The following is a 17753-nucleotide window of genomic DNA, read 5'->3' as shown; positions in this document are numbered from 1 at the left end:
AAAATAAAAATAAATTATTGTCAAATCGAAACTGACACACTACTGGAATGTCAGATGAAGATGTGATCAAGGCCACTGACGAACATTTATGGCTCAAAGGTTTAAAGACAAAGAGATACAAAGAGCTTACTTTAAACATGAAAGGATTGGGAAAAGTAGTGATTGAAGAAGAGCAATGTAATTTATCGGAGGAATCACTTTCTACCTGCAGAGTTGATAAGAAAGCAGCTCAACAGACAGAAAGTGGATCAAATGATGTTTCCTGCAGGAGTGTGTTAAAGGGCAGCTCCCAGGGCTCCTGTCTCACTGGTAGCTCTTCGAGCACTCAAGGAAACCACAAGAAAAACATCAAAACCAAAGCTGATGTGGAAATACCGAAAGGCTCCCTGGTAAGTGCTCCACCCATCCCGGTTCTGAAATGAACCTGCTTGGGTTCTTTCTGCCTTTGCTGCTGGAAATAAATGAGCAAGAGAAGGGGGGGTGGTAGTTCCAGAAAAAGGAGAGAAAGCTGATGACAGCTTCTCGCAGAGAGGTGGCGGCGAGATTGCAAATGGGCCGCTCCCTCCAGTAAGGCTGCTGCTTTCAGAAGGACCTTGGAACCAGACAGAGTACCGGCAAATGACACTGTGGTGTCAGGTGTCATCTTCAAATTATACTCTTGTGCAGGGGATTTGTTTGGATCATATCTTCCTTCGTTCCCAGTGACACAAAAAGGAATGGACGTGATTATGGAAACTAAAAGTGCTAAACAATTGGAGAGAATATTGGCCATTTCGATGATTTGGTTTAAGCACTGTTCATTTTTTCTGGAAGTTCTATCTATGTACCAATTCCTCTCACCAAGAAATCTGTTTTGGAACTTGACTCCCTATTATTCAGTCTCTTAATTGTGAGAACCAGAACTCAGGGGGTAATTTCCTTTAAAAAATGGGCAAAAAGGGCATTTTTCTATTTCCCTAGGACATGCTAGTTTCAGATAATAGTTTTGTTTTAAAATTACCTTAATTTGCACTGAGTCTCCTTACATTCTTTCTGTTCTTGCATAATTGATTTGGTGATGTTCATTGTTTCTTTATGTAAGTTCTGAAGCACTCGCATAAACAAAAATATTCTTTTTACAGAATTACTGTATCCATATATTTTTGTACTGCAATCAAAGAGATTGTAAAGTATGGTACCTGCTACTATTTTCTTAGGGAAAACCTGGTAATTATACATTTTTTTTCTGGAGTGGTTTAGAGGCGATTTTAGGAGTAATCGTGATTGGCATTATTAGTTATTAATTATTAGTTTAATAACTTATTGATGCTTAGGGTTCCTTAGAATTTCATAGACATACTTCAATTTGACAACAAATGCACATTTTTCCTTCAAAGAGCTCTGGACCCTGAAGAGCTATAACGTCTTTTATATCAAACTCTCGGAAATCCTATGGGAACTATGTTTGTTGCAGAAGGTTGTTTTTTTTTTTTTTCTTTTCCCCCTTTTTCTCTTCTGGGCTTCCGTGGTATCCTCCCTTCTTTGAAAACGTAGATGTCCCCTACATTATAAAAAATCACAGATTATAAGCATATCTAAGGCTGCCCTTGTAGTGTCACTGAAAGGGAAGAGAGAGAATGAACGTGTGGAAATGTGCAATATGCCAGAAAGTCAATCCAACTGATCTAAAACTTTGATAGCCTGGCAGAGCCCCTTATCTGAGGCACTCAGTTTAACTATGCCCCATTTAATATGGTTCTGACAGCTTAGGGTGTATCTTCACTGCATAGAAATAGCAAAAAAACAAAAAGACCCTCTGTTTGGCTTTTACAATTTCATTTTTCCTTACTTGTTACTTCCTAATGCTAAAGTAATTTCTGTGCTTTTCGTTCTTCCGTCTTCAGTCTTTCACAGTGTAGTAATAAGTGTCCTTTGGTCCTTCCAGAATATCTAGAAGAAACACTCTTACTATTTTCTGTGAAGTACAAAGATTCCCTAACCACCCCAAAATACATAATCAATTGGGATATGCTAATTTTTTCTAGTTAGCTACAAGAGGAAATTAGTCATGCTGGGAAGCTTTTCCATACAGAGGAATATTATTAACCTGGATAGTTGACCAGCCAGTCTTTTTTTTTTTTTTTTAATGTAAAATGCAATGTTTTTTTGTTTCATCTCCATAATTATCAACGTGGAATTACTAATTTCAGAGAGGACATTGCCATAGTCTCCTTGGGGACTAGTACAAGACGACCAGTGAAAACCTATTTATTATATGTTATAAGCCTACACAGGAAGGAAATTAGATGCAAAATAGGATATATTCTAATACCATAGCACATTGATGGGAATACCCATGAACCTCTTAAAATTCAGAGTTTGAGGGAATTTTCCCCTACTAGGGCTCAAGGTAAATTTGCTATCTGCTTATTTTAAACTGTGTTGCAAAAGATTCTTCTCATTGTAGTCACTTGGGATGAAAACAATAGCTGCACATAATACATTACATATCACATTTTTTTTTCTTAATAAAGTCACTGTTCAAAATCTTATATCACAATCTCTTCCCTTTACAAACCAAGACTATATTTCGTTATGAGGGTCCTCAGGGATTTTAGTTATTTCAATCTGTGGTGATTATAATACAAAGATTATTTCCATGCATACAACAATGTATGTAGCCGACCTCCACTTAGTCTGCTAGTAACTGCGTATCCATATCCATTTTCAGGATTGCTAGATACATTTTTAAAATATGCGTAAAAGTCCCATTAATTCTTTGCTGAATTAAATCTTTTTCTCCTTTCAGAGCCTTAATTAGAGGCTTATGTCCCCACTTAGGCCATCATTTACAGACCACTTAGCTCTAATTTTTGTGTAATTTAGACAAGGGCCATGTTACTCTATACTTTTACTTAAATTATATAAAATCATTATAAGAGGGGAAAAGGCATCCCCAGGAAAGATTGCATCAGTATTAAGTAAATAAGCAAGAAAGAAATGTGCTCTATTGCGGCATGTCATAAGTCCTTCCTTCCTGTGGAGTCAGATAATCTTGTGAAATGAGAAGTCTCAAAGGAAGGCAGCTCCAGGCTCCTATTTAACTATCACTGGACAAAATAAAAATCGTTAACAAATCAACGAGACCGTATACCTTCACCATGCGCTGGGAAGAGATGGCCATTTCAGTATGGGTATTTTAATTGAAATTATGAGTATTCTTTTCACCCATTGTCCCATAGTCTGAAAAAAAAAAAAATCACATATGCTAATTAAAAAGCATCAAATACTATTCCATTAAAATAGTACTGTGGTGATGAAATAGGATAAAATAGTACAATAATTAAGCAAATTGTTATCTTATTAAGTTCTGCAAAATGTTATAATTTCAGCATCCTTAATTGAGCAATTTTGTTCTAAATGCTATTTTGATGCTAATAAGAAGTATGCATATTTTGCCCTCCTCCTGCAAATTTTTCTAAATGACTAACTTTCCTAAAGGTAATGCCTTCTGGAGTTTTCCTTCCAAAAATCACTTCTTGTCTCAGTTTCATTATGTTCTTTTCATTTGCAGTAAACTTTGACCAAAAAATGTTATCTTCTTGGGAAGCAATTCATGTTAGGATGAGTCAGGGAAGAAATGTAAGCAGAATTCCAAATGAAGGGTGTCCCCAAATGTTGGGTTTAATTCTGAAGTTACATATATAATATGTAAAATGTAATATATGTAATGTACATACATAATATATATGTAATGTCATATATATATGACACTATTGAATTATTTTCTCCATTTTCCTCTAGGGTCCTTTGTAAGCTCCTTCCTCCCTGCCCTTTCTAATGATAGGGGTTAGTAGAATATAATGGGCACAGTGACATTTAATGGTTTCCTGTTAGAGATTGGTATTTGGTACAGTTCTTGACTACAACTGCAGAGCCCAAAAGATAGACAAGAGTGGACCCTTCAGTAGTGGACATTTATGGATAGCAGCTTTTTAACCAAAAGCCCATAGTTATTGCCTGAGTTACCTGTTACTTCTTACCGAATAAGATATTGCTGACATTAATTTGTATCAGTTCCTGTTCGAACAATGGCTGAGAAAATTCTATATCTCTAACCACCATTCTTTTCTGAGCCAAACTTCCTGATTTTGTGAAAATTCCCTTCTTTGAAGTGCTTCGTCACATGAAGATCGTCCCAATTGTCCCTATCTTTGGCAAATTCTTAATCTTGGGTTGGCAGCCCCTTACTCCCAGGAAAGTTTCCACAACCTCTCACCAATACCCAGCCACTGCATGATCAAGAGTGAAAATTAATTTTAAGTTCAGCCTATGAAAAATGTAATTAGCAAGGGGAATCTGCTGCCAAAATAAATTATGCCCCTCGTTTCCATAGGCAAATAGATTTTTTAAATTACCACTTTGCATTGCAATCTGTTTGTATAGATAATTAGAGCCAACAAGTATGCCATTCTAAGGCACTCCCCCATTTGCCATTCCTTTGCTGATTTTTCACCTATCTTCTTCAGATTTTCCTCTCATGGGTCATCTGCTCCTAATGGGTCATCAGCCCAGGAAAGCTGAAAGAACTAGGGGCCTTTCCTCTGATAAGTTCCTCTGATAAGTCCCCAGAGGCCATATGTAGCATTTGCTGTTAAGCACATAAAGCCCTAGGAAAGTTCTGAGAAGGAGCAGACAGGTAGGACCATAGGATGGCTTTTTTTTTCTTTCCTCAATATGATACTTGGAGAAAGGTGGTGGTTCAGTTCCACAGATGGGTTAGGAAACCAGAAGGGAAGGGAAGCAGAGCAGTTACACACACACACACACACACACACACACAGTCTCTGAAAATTTTTGCTACTCTTAAAATAAAAATACAGTTTATGTGTACATGGAATACTGCCTGCATATCTAACTGCCAGACACTAACAAAAAAATAGTAGTTCTTGGGAAGGTCTGGGAAGGATGACTGTAACAATATGGCACACTCTGAAAAATTTAATTTTGGCAGTGAATAGGGGCCAGAAGTGCCCACTCTAAAACCGAAATCCTTTGTGACCTTGAAGAGATCACTAACCCTGTATGAGCCTCTTTTCCTTTATCTACAAGATGAGAATCTTATTTTAATTATTGGCTTCTTTAGTTTAGAATCTCACAGACTGATAGGATGATTCCCCACATGCCAGCAGGTTAGCAGGGCATACCTTCAAGTTTAAAATAGATCAATATAGAAGAACTTAAAGGAAATACTATTTTACATAACAAGCAAGGGAAAACATGAGACATGTTTTCATAAGAGTTGGTATGGGCTGAGAGTATAAAAAGATTTCCTTGATGTCTCTCTAAATGAGGATGAAAGGTTCATGTTGGGTTGTTAATGGAAGTGTAGGTGGTTTGAGATCCCTTTGTCAGTGGGTCTTTTGATAGCCTTGTCACAAACAGATCACTGAGCTGGGCAAACCTTGGAAGGCAAATGAGTAGCATGTTAGCCTTGCTGATGCTCCCAGTGCTTTTCTTCTCTGCTATCCATAAATGTCCACTACTGAAGTGTCCACAGACTGTTGAAGAAGTCTTCCCCGCCCCACACCTCACCCCATTTCCTAACTTTCTTCCGCTGGATGTGCTAAGAAACAGGGAAGTGCCTGCAGAGCAGAGAGCTGATGGGGGGAAAAAGTGATGAACGTGGCCTCCGGATGTTTAACCCTTGATCTCTCCTTGTCGGGTTCAGGAAGCCATCTCCATACTGTCTTGAGTCTGCCACCTTCTGCCTATCAGCAAGTCCAGAATAAGCACCAGTTGCATTCTGATACTGGAACTGCAGTTATGAAATATAAATAATTGGTCTTATTCCATTAAATATGAAAAATAGGTAAAAAGTCAAAAGCTAAATCTAGCTCAAGGTCAGTATGCAACCGTATGACTTTCTACATTGCAAGTATGAAATAAGAGTTTCTTGGCATTCAGCTCAAGTCCCTGAGCAAATACACTGACGGCCTCTAATGTATGTGCCTAAGCAGAACCCCATTGCCTTCAGTGCACAGTTCACATCATTATCATTGACTGCCCAGATGACCAAAGGGGATGTATTTTAAAAGAGTGTTTCAGGGTCATTCCACCAAGGACCACAGCTGTCTTGAAATTGAGGCCACGTCTAGTGGCATAGTCAAATGGAAATTTGAGAAAAACAAATCTCCCTCAAATGAACAGAAATCTGCTGTCAGTTTTGCTGAGTTTGAATCCTGGTTCCATCACTTTGGCCATTACTTGTGTGTTTCTTCAGGAGGAGGAGGCTAACAAGAGCACCTAGCCCCGTTCTGAGGATTTTGAGATCACAGGCATGAAGAGCTTAAACAGCACATCCTCCGTAGTATTTCAGAGTATGCCTTTTAAATTATGGTTCATACTGGTAACATTGTTGTTACTGCTGCCACTAGATTGAGAGGGAAGGGCCGTGAGTTTTAATCCCAGCATTTCCACCTACAATATGTTGAAGGAAACTTGCTGGATCTCAGAATTCTCATTTGTAAAATACTGTGACTTATTCAGGTCTCTCTAGAGTTCTGCCAAATGCTACCCCATTCAGCATCTGGATATTTCAGCTGAAATATAAGGGGAATGTTTTTGACCTAAAAAATCGATATAAATATGTCACTGCTCTAGTTCACTAAGCATACATCATAGTCATCTTATGTTTCATCATAGAAAGAATAAAAGAAATCATTTTCTTAGAGAGTTACATTCCAGGAAAGGGTAGGGAGATCTAAGTATATTTCTTTCTTCTTATTAAAATAACTTGTGGCAGAAGTCACTGTCTCTGGAGGAATTATATTTCCTTTGACTTTAATTTTCCCTAGCAGCTCTGTGTTACTGACTTTATGAGTATTAAAAGCCAAAGCTGTATCTTTAAAATCTTATGGAGAATTAGGTACACTGTAAATCCTCATTTTCAGGTCTGGGGTTATATTTCTGAAAATATGCTCTTGTTCTTATAATTAAAACTTGTGATACAGCCAAGTGATAGAGTAGGGAAAAGTGGAATGAAGAGAATATCTATGTATGTATATATACATCTATGTATGTGTGTGCGTATATATATATATATATATATATATATATATATATATATATACACATCCACATATATGTGTGTATATATATATACATATTTATGTATGTATATGTATATATGTGTATACACATATGCATATATATGTATACACACACTCACATACCCACATTTGTTACAGAATGAACCATCATTCTGAGGATTGTGAACAATCTATTTACTATAATAAATAAGAACTTACAGTATTTTCTTGTTGCTGCAGATAAAAGAAACAAGTGAAAACCTGCAAGAGGATGAAGATACAATTGCAGATTCCACATTTCAGAACCACATCATAGGTAAACATTTACGTCTTGGTACATCTTTATGGGTGATTCTTTCTGAATGTGACCTTCTTTCAGACACAGTGTGTTCCGATAGAGCATGTCTCATGCCAGCCTCTATGAGGACTGGGTCTTAACTTCTTTTTTTAAAAGATTTTATTTATTTATTTATTTATTTATTTATTTATTTGAGAGAGAGAGAGCACAGGGGGAAGGTCAGGGAGGGAGAGAGAGAGAATCTCAGGCAGACTCCACGCTGAGTGCGGAGCCCTACGTGGGGCTCCAGCTCAGAACCCTGAGGTCATGATCGGAGCCAAAACCAAGAGTCAGACGCTTAACTGACAGTACCACCCAGGCGCCCCTAGGACTGGGTCTTAACTTCTCACACATGGTTACTTTTATCTTCTCAGACACTTTAAGCTACCAAAAAATAAGTAGTTCAAACAGGACCTATAAAGAAAACATAGGTGTTTTCAAAGGAACATGCTGCAAACTGATAAGAAGCGAGTCCTTGTCAATATGAAATGAGAATAATACTGAGTATAAAAATTTCTCTGGGGAAAACAATCAATTTTGAATCCATCTAGTTTCTCTAATTGTCTCAAGAACCATTTTCACAACTACCATTGGTTAGACTTGAGGGATGGTATCTTTCTTAAATTGAATATTTTTTAATAGAATGTGTTTTACACACAGAACCAAGTAGATTTAGGTGCACCTGGCTTTGCCAAAACCTCACAACTTACTTTCTTCATCATTTCTGGGAGAACCCTGAGCATAAGTAGTCCTGTCTCTGAAATAAGTTTGATTTGTCAGCTCTTTCTTAAAACTGTGCATCAGCCTAGATTGAAGGGACTCAGCTTCCCAGCACAGAAAGACTTGCTGACCCTTTGCTGACCTGTTTTCAGCAGCCAGGAGGTAGCTGGTGACAGAGTGGTTGTCTGTGACTGTAATCCTTGTCAGGTGACGGAAGAGGTGATACCCTTAACTGTTCTGGGCCACCGTGGACGATTGCAGAATTCTTTTTTCCTCAGGCTCTCGGAAGAGCTGTGCATGGAAGCATGCTGATTATTTAGTGTTACACAAGATACCAAGGCATGATGGAATAATTGCTACCACTCACATTCCGGTATAGCAGTTAATTTTGAATCCCGCATTCGAGGGTATGACAGCCCCCCAGATTTCTGGTTTCGGTGAGTGTCCCCAGCTCCTATGCCTTCAGCTGCCAGCTCGGAGCCCCTCAGCACTCTTAGAGCTGTGTTGGTACACTCTGGGCCTGCTTTTCTCACATACCCAGAAGTCTTCTGCAAACTCTAATTTACAGTTTATCTCAGAGAGTTATTGTACCCCCATAGCTTAATGAGACTGGCACACCATTATTCTTCTTTTCATTTGTAATTGAGGATACTAAAAATCTTAACAAACAGCTGAATGAGTGCAGTCTGAACAAGATTATTATTCCAAAAAGACATCCTTTATTATAGTTGTCAATGTAAAATGCTTAAATTGGCATCAGTTGTGTGTAGTTAGCTAATATGCAAGTTAAACACTGTTTAACAACCTTCAAACATGACACTATGTGAAGCCCCGCTGAATCATCATTTTTTCCATAATGAGGTGTTCCTGGGCCTATGAAATAACATATATAAAGTTAGAGGCTGAATGTTTTTCCAAAGAAGTACAGTAATCTAACTATGCTTTAATAGACTCGCAATTTTTTTAGATTTGCATTGTTCGACATGCTAGCTAGTAGCCATGGGTGACTATTTCAGGTTCAGTTAAGTTAATTAAACTATGTACAATTAAAAATTCAGTTCCTCCGTTTGCACTAGCCTCATTTCAAGTACTCAGTAGCCACATATTCAGGGTGGTCTGTATGAACATTTCTGTCGTCACGCAAAGTTCTGTTGGAAAGTGCTCTTTTCGATTACTCTCATGGAAGTAAATTTGGACCATGTTTCTGACAGGGGGCTGACTTGGTCTGCACGTAATGTAGATTTATCTCCTCAAACTAGGGAAGAATTGTATGATAAGCTGCTATTGGCTACAAGTAAAACAACAACAAGACGGACTAGCCGTTATACGTGAGTAATGAAGTCATTTAATCATCTTACACAATTAAAAATCTGGAGGAAAGTAAATACGAAAGAAGGCTAGCAGCTCAACGATGTCATCAAAAGCCCTGGCTTTTTGTCCTCATATCTGTTGCCTCTGGTTGCAGATTGATTCCCGCCACTCTAGGCATTCCATTTACATTCAAGGCACAAAGTATAAGGAAGAGTAAAAGCTCCTTCAGAATCCACCCCACAGACTCCCATCCTACATGTCATTGATGAGAACCAGATCATGAAACCAATCCTAGCTGCAAAGGATGCTGGGGCAGTCAGTATGTTGCTTCTATTTATTGCATGAGGTAGCAGAGAGAATGCGGTTGAGAATATTCCCTAGGTTAACCAGTCAACAAGATCACCACAACCAACCTTCTAAAAGCTGCATCCATTTCAAGACTGAATGAGACTCAATAGATCAAGTGGTTATTTCTCTTTATTCCAGAAGAATGACTGAGAATATATATTTAGCACCCTGATAAACCAAAATTCTTCATTTTGTCTAAACTGAGTGTTGTTACATAGCCTCACAATACTACATAACCATAGAAAGTTTTTTCACTCACAGCAAATGAGCAAATCCAAATATTTTATGCTTCTAACCAAATACCAGCTAATGTCTTTGACAAAAAAGAATAATCAGAAAATTTGTGAACCCGAATGTTTGTATTTCTGTAGCTAAGGATAATCACGTTGGCTTAATCAAAATGTAATGAGTTGATTACAAGACAGATATTGTTAACTAAGCCTGCTTTGTATTGAAATTCAAGATTCATGAATTAAATAAAATAATACAACTAGATTTTTTCTTTAAAATCACCCTAATAAATGTCAGACTTCCATGTTAATAAGCAACAAGAAAATGACTATTAGCCTGGCCTAATAGGAATATTAACACAAATGATCACAAACCCCATATTTCTAATTGTTCTTTCCTGCTGTTTAACTGTAATAGGTTCACCGTACTATGTATTATATTAATTATCTAATAGGATTAAATGATCAGTGGGAATTCAAATAACACTTTCATATTAAAAACACCAGCCAGTGATAGCATCAAAAATAATTGTCTAAGTGTAGGCAGAGGATCCAGAAATTCCTATAAAGTGGAGAAAATGTCTTTTAAGGAGTTTGAGGAAGAAACCAAGCAGAATTGAATGATATACAAGAAAACAAGAATTCATGGTAGACTCTAGTGAAGTGAAGGTTGCATGTTATTTGCTCCAAATTTTAAAGAAGTACAAAGAATGATCTGTTCAATAGCCCAATGGGCAAATACCCCAGTGCCCCATAGCAGCATGAAATCTGTTTACTCTTGCCTATTGGCTGGGTGTCTTCTTAGTCTCTTCTAAAGGAACCCTTCTGGCTCCTATCACCAGGGGAGAGCATGACAAAGGGCATGGTCTAGCCCTGAATCTGGCTTTCTTTGGGGAGCTCTGTGGAGTTGCATTGGTACTCCCCTACCCACCTCAGGAATTGCCTCCAAGGGATGTTTCTGTGGTCCTCCTTTTTCCATTTTTCCCCAAACTGGTCTTAGCTAGCAGCTAATATATTATGCAGGAAGATAGTAGGTGCTCAATAAGGATGCCCCTTCGACTTAATTATTAGACCATATACCAGTTTATTTCCATTTTCCCGAGGCATTTCATTTTCTTATTCCCTGTTCTCTCCTAGACTCTAGCTAGCTAATCTGGTAAACTAACTCATGTTGGTGGAGCAGTAGATTAAGAGGGTATTTTTTCAGGTCACATATTTGCATTATAACAAAGACTCAAGAAAAGTTTTACTTCTAGTTAAGAGGAACTCTTGAAACTTTTATTCAAGCTTCAGGCACTCAAATCACTGGTTTGAGCAAATTATAGGGTGAGGAAGAAAGGACAGAATCAACCTGACTTCAGACACTGAATAGCACAAGAAGCAGTGCTAGGGAGGAAAAGTTATTTTGTCATATAACCCCGCTTTTGAAAGATAGCCTGCCTGAAAGCTAAGAAGTGGGGCAAAGCTGGGTTGAGCCAAGTAGAGGAGATTCACAGAACCAGCTACAATCACCATTTCACATAAGTGTAATACATAGACCTTGTTCTCCTAACCTTTTTACACCCAACCATAAAACATCAAAGCCACATAGTATTGTGCCCAGTCTGGAGTTTGATAGAGGCAGAAGGGATAAAAGAGTCGCATGCCACAAAGCTACTATTGTGACAGAATCTATATATCAGACTCCAATGAAGGTCAATGAATGCAGCAGCTTCTTCACCCAACAGAGGAGAGAAGTCTTAGCATGATGACACAATGTCTCTGGCTGTGGTTCTTAGGGCAGAAAGAGAAGGTCTCACAGACTCTTGATTCAAGAACCTCAGTTACATGGAGAGTAAGAACCAACACCTGGATAGTTTATCTCATCTGAATGGAAGGAGCTCTAAAACCTACTTTATTGTATTAATATTAATGACCTAATATAATATGGTCAGCAATTGTTATCCATATAGACTATACAGTTTGAATTATCCAGACCACAATTATTTTAAATCCAAGACAGGATTTCTATAGTTATTAGTACCAGTAGGGTTAGGTTCAGATGGAAGTGAATGAAACCCCAAAGTACAGTGGTTGAAATATAGGACAGAAATTTCTTATTGTCACATAGTACAGTCCAGAGGAAGGTGATCCAGGCTGATAGGACAGGACTGGGCTCTTACTATCTTGTCCCTCTGGTTCGTATGTTTTCCATTCCCATGGTCACTTCATTGTTCAAGATGGCTATTAAAAAACCATCCACATTCTAACGAGCAGGAAGAAGTGATAAGGAAGGATATGGTTCATCCCTTTATGAACACTTCCTAACAGTTGACCTATCCTTCTGCCATTGGCCAGTACTTAGTACATAGAATGGGAAACGTGCCAGGCAGGAGGCCATATGTCCGGAAAAAAACAAAAACCAAACCACCACGAGGTTTTCTGGAAGAAAGGGAGAATGACTTTCAGAGGACATGTACCAATGTTAGCTGGCAGCCCACCCTCTATCATGGCTACCTCTTTGGTATAAACACACAAATTTTCACCACCATTTAAGAAAACCGCAGGAAATAAATTAGAACTGTTTTTGGAAAAGATAGAATTAATTCTAATGATTGATGCCTAGTTTTTTGTCTTACATGACTTGAATGACCACTTCCTATTAGCATAGTTTACCTTGAGTAACTTTTTGAGAAAATGTACTGAACTTGAACTAGTTTTCCATCACCATATTTATGAGTAATGTATACTTGGTCACCCACAAAGTATATAGAGGTTCAAATAAATCTTCTGTGGAATACAATGCATCTAGAATTTTCCTTTCTCTAGAATGAAAACCAAGAGGGTACCAGGGCTTCTACTATTGTAGCTGCCAATCAATGAAAGTTCTTGATAATTATCTGTCTTATTTCAAGAATATTACCAATTTCCCCCACTGAGAAAATGTGAAAAAAAAAAAATTTAATGTATATGGAATGACATTCATACTAAAAATAAAATTAAAGCATATCTCAGAAACTTGATCAGAATTTTACAGCTTTCTGAGTAGAAGGCTATTTAAGTCAAATGTCATATTTTGAATAGTGTACTGACATGCTTAGGCTCAATTGTAGAAAGGGTGAGCTATTGATGAAAACAAAATGAGAGTGGGACTAAATAATGTTCCGTTGACTACTAACAGACTGGCACTGAATGGGAAACTACTTAGATAATAATGCCTATGGATAAAGAATAGGATGAAGTAGTTTACATAATTTGGAATTCATATTAATACTTCCCAGGATGATGCTATTTCTACATTTCCAAACATACAAAATGACATCTAAGAGGTACTATAAAGTAATAGCCTGGGAAAGGAAACTTCACGTGACTACATGGAGTTCTCTCGTTTACAACTCCAAGTGACAAACTCCAAAGGGGAAGCTTTGCATCTGGAAGCCTAAAATATAAATTCCACCTGTCATGAAATAGATCCATGGAAATAGGACCATGTGGTTTCTTCTGACCAAGGACTGGAAATAGTAATAATTAATTTTCATCCACTGAATATCCATTATGTGGGAAGCCCTGTGCTTGGAACATCACATGTCATACATGTCATCCTCTTTATTTGTTCATTCCTTTGTGACTGGTTCTCTGTTTTTGTCATCTATCAACTTTCTGTTTATACATACTTTCCTCTAATTACCAGAGATAGTCACTAGATAAATCTTTGGTAGAGAATTCTCTTTGTGAGCATACTAAAGCCTAGTCTATGACTCCCTTCCTCTGTTTTTGTTTTGTTTTGTTTTGTTTTCTCTAGAGATAGGGAACTGTAGACTTGGAGAGATGAAAGCATGGCTTTTTTTTTTTTTTTTTTACCTTCTATAAAGTATTTGCTCCTATAGTTTGCATCAGAGAACTGAGTTCTATTTAGGTAAACAAGCCTATATTGAGCATTTTCTATAAGCCACAACCTGTGTTAAATACTGGAGATATGGGATGAATAAGACACAGTATCTGTACTCTGTTAACTGCAGTCTAAGAGGGAGATAGAAAAGCAAACAGGTAATTCTGATACAATGTGATCACAGATAAGTTAGAGGCACACTCTGCATACATCTGAGTGTATGGAATAGGTGTGGAGTCCAGCTTTGGTAAAGCCAGGAATATTGGTTTTCATTTGTAAGGAAAAGACAAGAATGAGAGAATAAGGTATTGAAGTTAAAGAGAATTTTCCACCTATACCAATGGTTCCCAAACTTTGCTACACATTAGAATCCCCCCGGGAAGACTTTAAATACGCTGATGCTCAGGTCACACCCCATAACAAATCACAAGCTCTTGGGATAGGAGCCATGCATTAATATCTTTTTAAAGATCCCCAGGTGATTCTCGTGGGCAGTAAAGTTTGGGAACCACCGTCCTAAGTGTTAAGATTTCATCGGCAAAGGGGACAGGGAGATGTCTTTCAATTCAAGGGCAAGAGCATAAGCAAAAGAGATAGGAATGTGGCATACTGCAGGGGAGAGGAGTCAGCAGAAGACCTGCTTGGCTGGAGCTTGGCTGGAGTAGAGAGTAATTTTTGAAGATGAGGTACAGATAGAGTTGGTTTTGTGGAGACCATGAAAGCCAGGCTTAGATGTTTGAACTTTAGCCTACAGAAGTAATACACAGACTGTGGAGATGTTTTAAAGGAAGACTAACATGATAAAAAGTGGCAGCTATCCAATCACTATGATGCTCACATTCCAACTTTTCAAATCAAAACATATTTTTATTTTCTCTCATTTAGCCTTGGACCAACCAAATGCACTATAGTCAAATGCACCATATTGTTTCCTCCTGTGATGTGCTGTGATGAATAGAATCATGTATTTACATGAAAGGGTGGACATCCAGGAATACGTAAGGGTTGCCAAAGGGCTCTCTGCCCCAAAAGATCTCTCCTGATAGCCTATTAGAATGTATCTGAATTTCCTACCTATTGGTAATTCCTTTGGGTAAAGGTGCTCAAGTTACTTGTTAAACTACACCTGGTCTCTGGAAAGGGCAGACATTGAGTATCACTGACTGATAGCAGCAGTGCATTTCTCAGCTGGGTACCAGCAAGACCCTAAAGGGATGAGTCATCAAGCTGGTACGTTCTCCTTCCAGGGAACTGAAAAGCAGAAGGAATGATTTGACACTTAGGAAAGGTGAGAGTGATATTCCTCAGATGGGGAAGCTCAGCTGCTAGGGGCGGAGGCAGACATGAAGCCCTAGGGGTTGGCATGAATTAACCCAAGTACTAGAAGGGGACAGGGCCCACTGAATAAGCAGTGGTGGACACATTAAATAACTTTTGCCTTTTTTCCCACCTTTTTTGAAGGCCTTTTGCTCTATAGCACAAAGGTGGAGAATCTGAAATAGCTGTACAGTGACTTCTTTTTGTACAGTTCCCTCAATTTCTCAGAAGGCAGTTAATTCACTTAAAGTAAACATAAGAATGTGTGTGTAACTTATGGCATAGTAAGGAATAGGTAGGGGTCAAAACAAAGTCAAAGAACAGAGTGCCTCAGCCCCAGAAAGCTGCCCAAATGTGACAGAAAATTCTGAAAGAAGTAAGATGATGATATATATTACCTTAATATCTACGATTTATTAAAAGCTTTCTAAATGCTGGGCACTGGCCAGAGCGTTTTATGTATGTTGCCTTGTTTTATCTTTACGTCAACCCCACAAGTTATGTACTAAGGTCATCCTTTGCAGGTAGGGAAGAGGATGTCCTGAAAAGTTACATACTTTGCTCAGCAACATGACTGGTATGGAGTGGAGCCAACATCCAAACCCAGCCTAGTCCATAGCTGTGAATTAAATAAACCCCTGATAATGCTAAATGATGGCCAGGTACTTTTTTGGTCACCTTGCAGTCACCACAGTTCAAGAATCCTTTTAGTGGATTGCTTGGTCAGGGGTTGCAAACTCAAATAAGCCCCTGGGTGCAAGAGTGAGACAGGCCCAGACTTGACATGCGCAAGCATATATTACATGAGTGAGGAATGGAGAGAATATGATCCACCCCGGGGGAGTAGCTACTTGTCAATTCCAGTTGTCACTGTAGAAGGCTGGCCCTATGTAACCAAGTCTTTCCATTTTTCACCAGAAGCCAAAAAGTATTAGATTTTTTATGTGACATATGATACATTTTAAAATGTGGGCTCAGTTGTAAAAAGCTAATTTTCAGAGACTTTCCTTTATCTGGCAATATTTCAAATTAGAATTTCAAAGTCCTTTCCCAGAACTTTACATCTAAAAGTATAGAATATAATATAAAAATACACATATTTTTCTTAAAAGCATGGTTGAGCTGCCTACAAGGAATGTGTCAGAGGCATGGACAGCAAGAGAGCTTGATTTCCTGGGGGCGGGGAGGGGGAGGGGGCACAGAGTGCCATGAGTAGCACTTTCCCATGGTGTATGTACTAGTCTCGATGACCTAGGGCTAGGGTGACCAGCTGTCTTAGTTTGCCTGGACATTCTTGGTGTTAACACTGAAAGTCCCTGAGACCTGGAGGACCTGGAACAGTTGTCACCTTCCCTGGAGCCTGGTGTTAAGGAGCTTAACTGTTGACATAATGAAAGCCTAGAGCCTCAGGTTGAGATGTTAGATCAAACACATCCCTTCCCCACCAGCATCAAGCTGGATTCCCAAGAGCAGTGGCAATAAACCCAGAAGAAGATTGCCAAACCCAGAGGAAGACTGCAAGCATAAGCTCCTAACTCAGCCTCAACTCAGTCTGAACACTAGCTGAAGAAAGGGGGAAAAAAAAGAAAAGAAAAGAAAAAGAAAAAAAGTCTCTTCTGAAGATTCTAAATCCTTAACTCACATTCCTATGGATCAAGGCACTAATTCAGTCTCTGTGTCCCTTAAACCCCCCAAGCTTGATTTTTTTTTAAATGTTCTGAGTTGTGCTTTTAAATACTCCAGAGAAGAAACTGGAAGAGGGAATAGTTGAAACATGAATGGCAGAATATTAAAATCTTTTAAGCTGGGCAATCCCACTGTTTGAGAATATTTGAAATTTATCATAATGAAAAGTTTTAAATAATGCAGACTCAAGTTGATAGTGCTTGCAGGAATATGGCAGAACTCAACTCAAATCCTCTCTTGATGTGGCCACTCTGAACTTTACACACAGATAAAGTTCCAAGGAAGATTAACGCACAATAGAAAATCACTAAAAAGAGGAAACAATGACTTCATTATCAAGTGGCAGGGGAAAAAAAAAGGCAAGTTATAGAATAAGTCCTGCAAAGACTGCAGAATTGGGAATTATCCAGTAGAGAATATAAAATAAAAATATTTAATGTATTTAAAGTAAACACAAGTGGAAATGAACACTAACAAAGGAACAAACAAATGAACAGTCTGATACCAAAAAAGAATACAACAGAACTTCAAAAAATTAAAAACTGTTAGTATTGATTACCACTGATGAGAGCATTATTTAACTAAAGGACAGTTAAGCAATTACAGAAAATGTGTCACAGAGAATCAAGGGGGCAGATTAATGAAAGAGAGGGTGAAATAATTAAGTAAGAGATGATAAAATCCACATGTATCTAATTGTACCTGAGGAAGGGAGTGGAATGAATAGGGTAAACATAATATTAAGAGAATTAATGACTAAAAAATTGCAAAATTAAAGAAAGTAACCAATCCTCAGTTTCAGGAAGCCAAATTAGTTCCAAGCAAGATAAATAAAAGGAAATCTACACATTAGGATCGTGATTTTC

General features: G+C 38.2%; 1 protein-coding gene across 1 annotated transcript in view; it reads left to right on the top strand.

Annotated features, from left to right (window-relative positions):
• NCKAP5 (NCK associated protein 5) overlaps window positions 1–17753 on the top strand; it is a 792873-nt gene that overhangs the window by 732132 nt on the left and 42988 nt on the right. Inside the window, exons 13-14 of the mRNA XM_044913605.1 lie at window positions 212–389; window positions 7311–7386. Of these exons, the coding sequence (XP_044769540.1) occupies window positions 212–389; window positions 7311–7386 (254 nt within the window). The remainder of the gene's footprint in view (window positions 1–211; window positions 390–7310; window positions 7387–17753) is intronic.

The sequence above is a fragment of the Neomonachus schauinslandi genome, chromosome 3, assembly GCF_002201575.2.
Source record: "Neomonachus schauinslandi chromosome 3, ASM220157v2, whole genome shotgun sequence".
NCBI lineage: Eukaryota > Metazoa > Chordata > Mammalia > Carnivora > Phocidae > Neomonachus > Neomonachus schauinslandi.
This window is presented reverse-complemented; position numbering and strand designations above follow the sequence as displayed.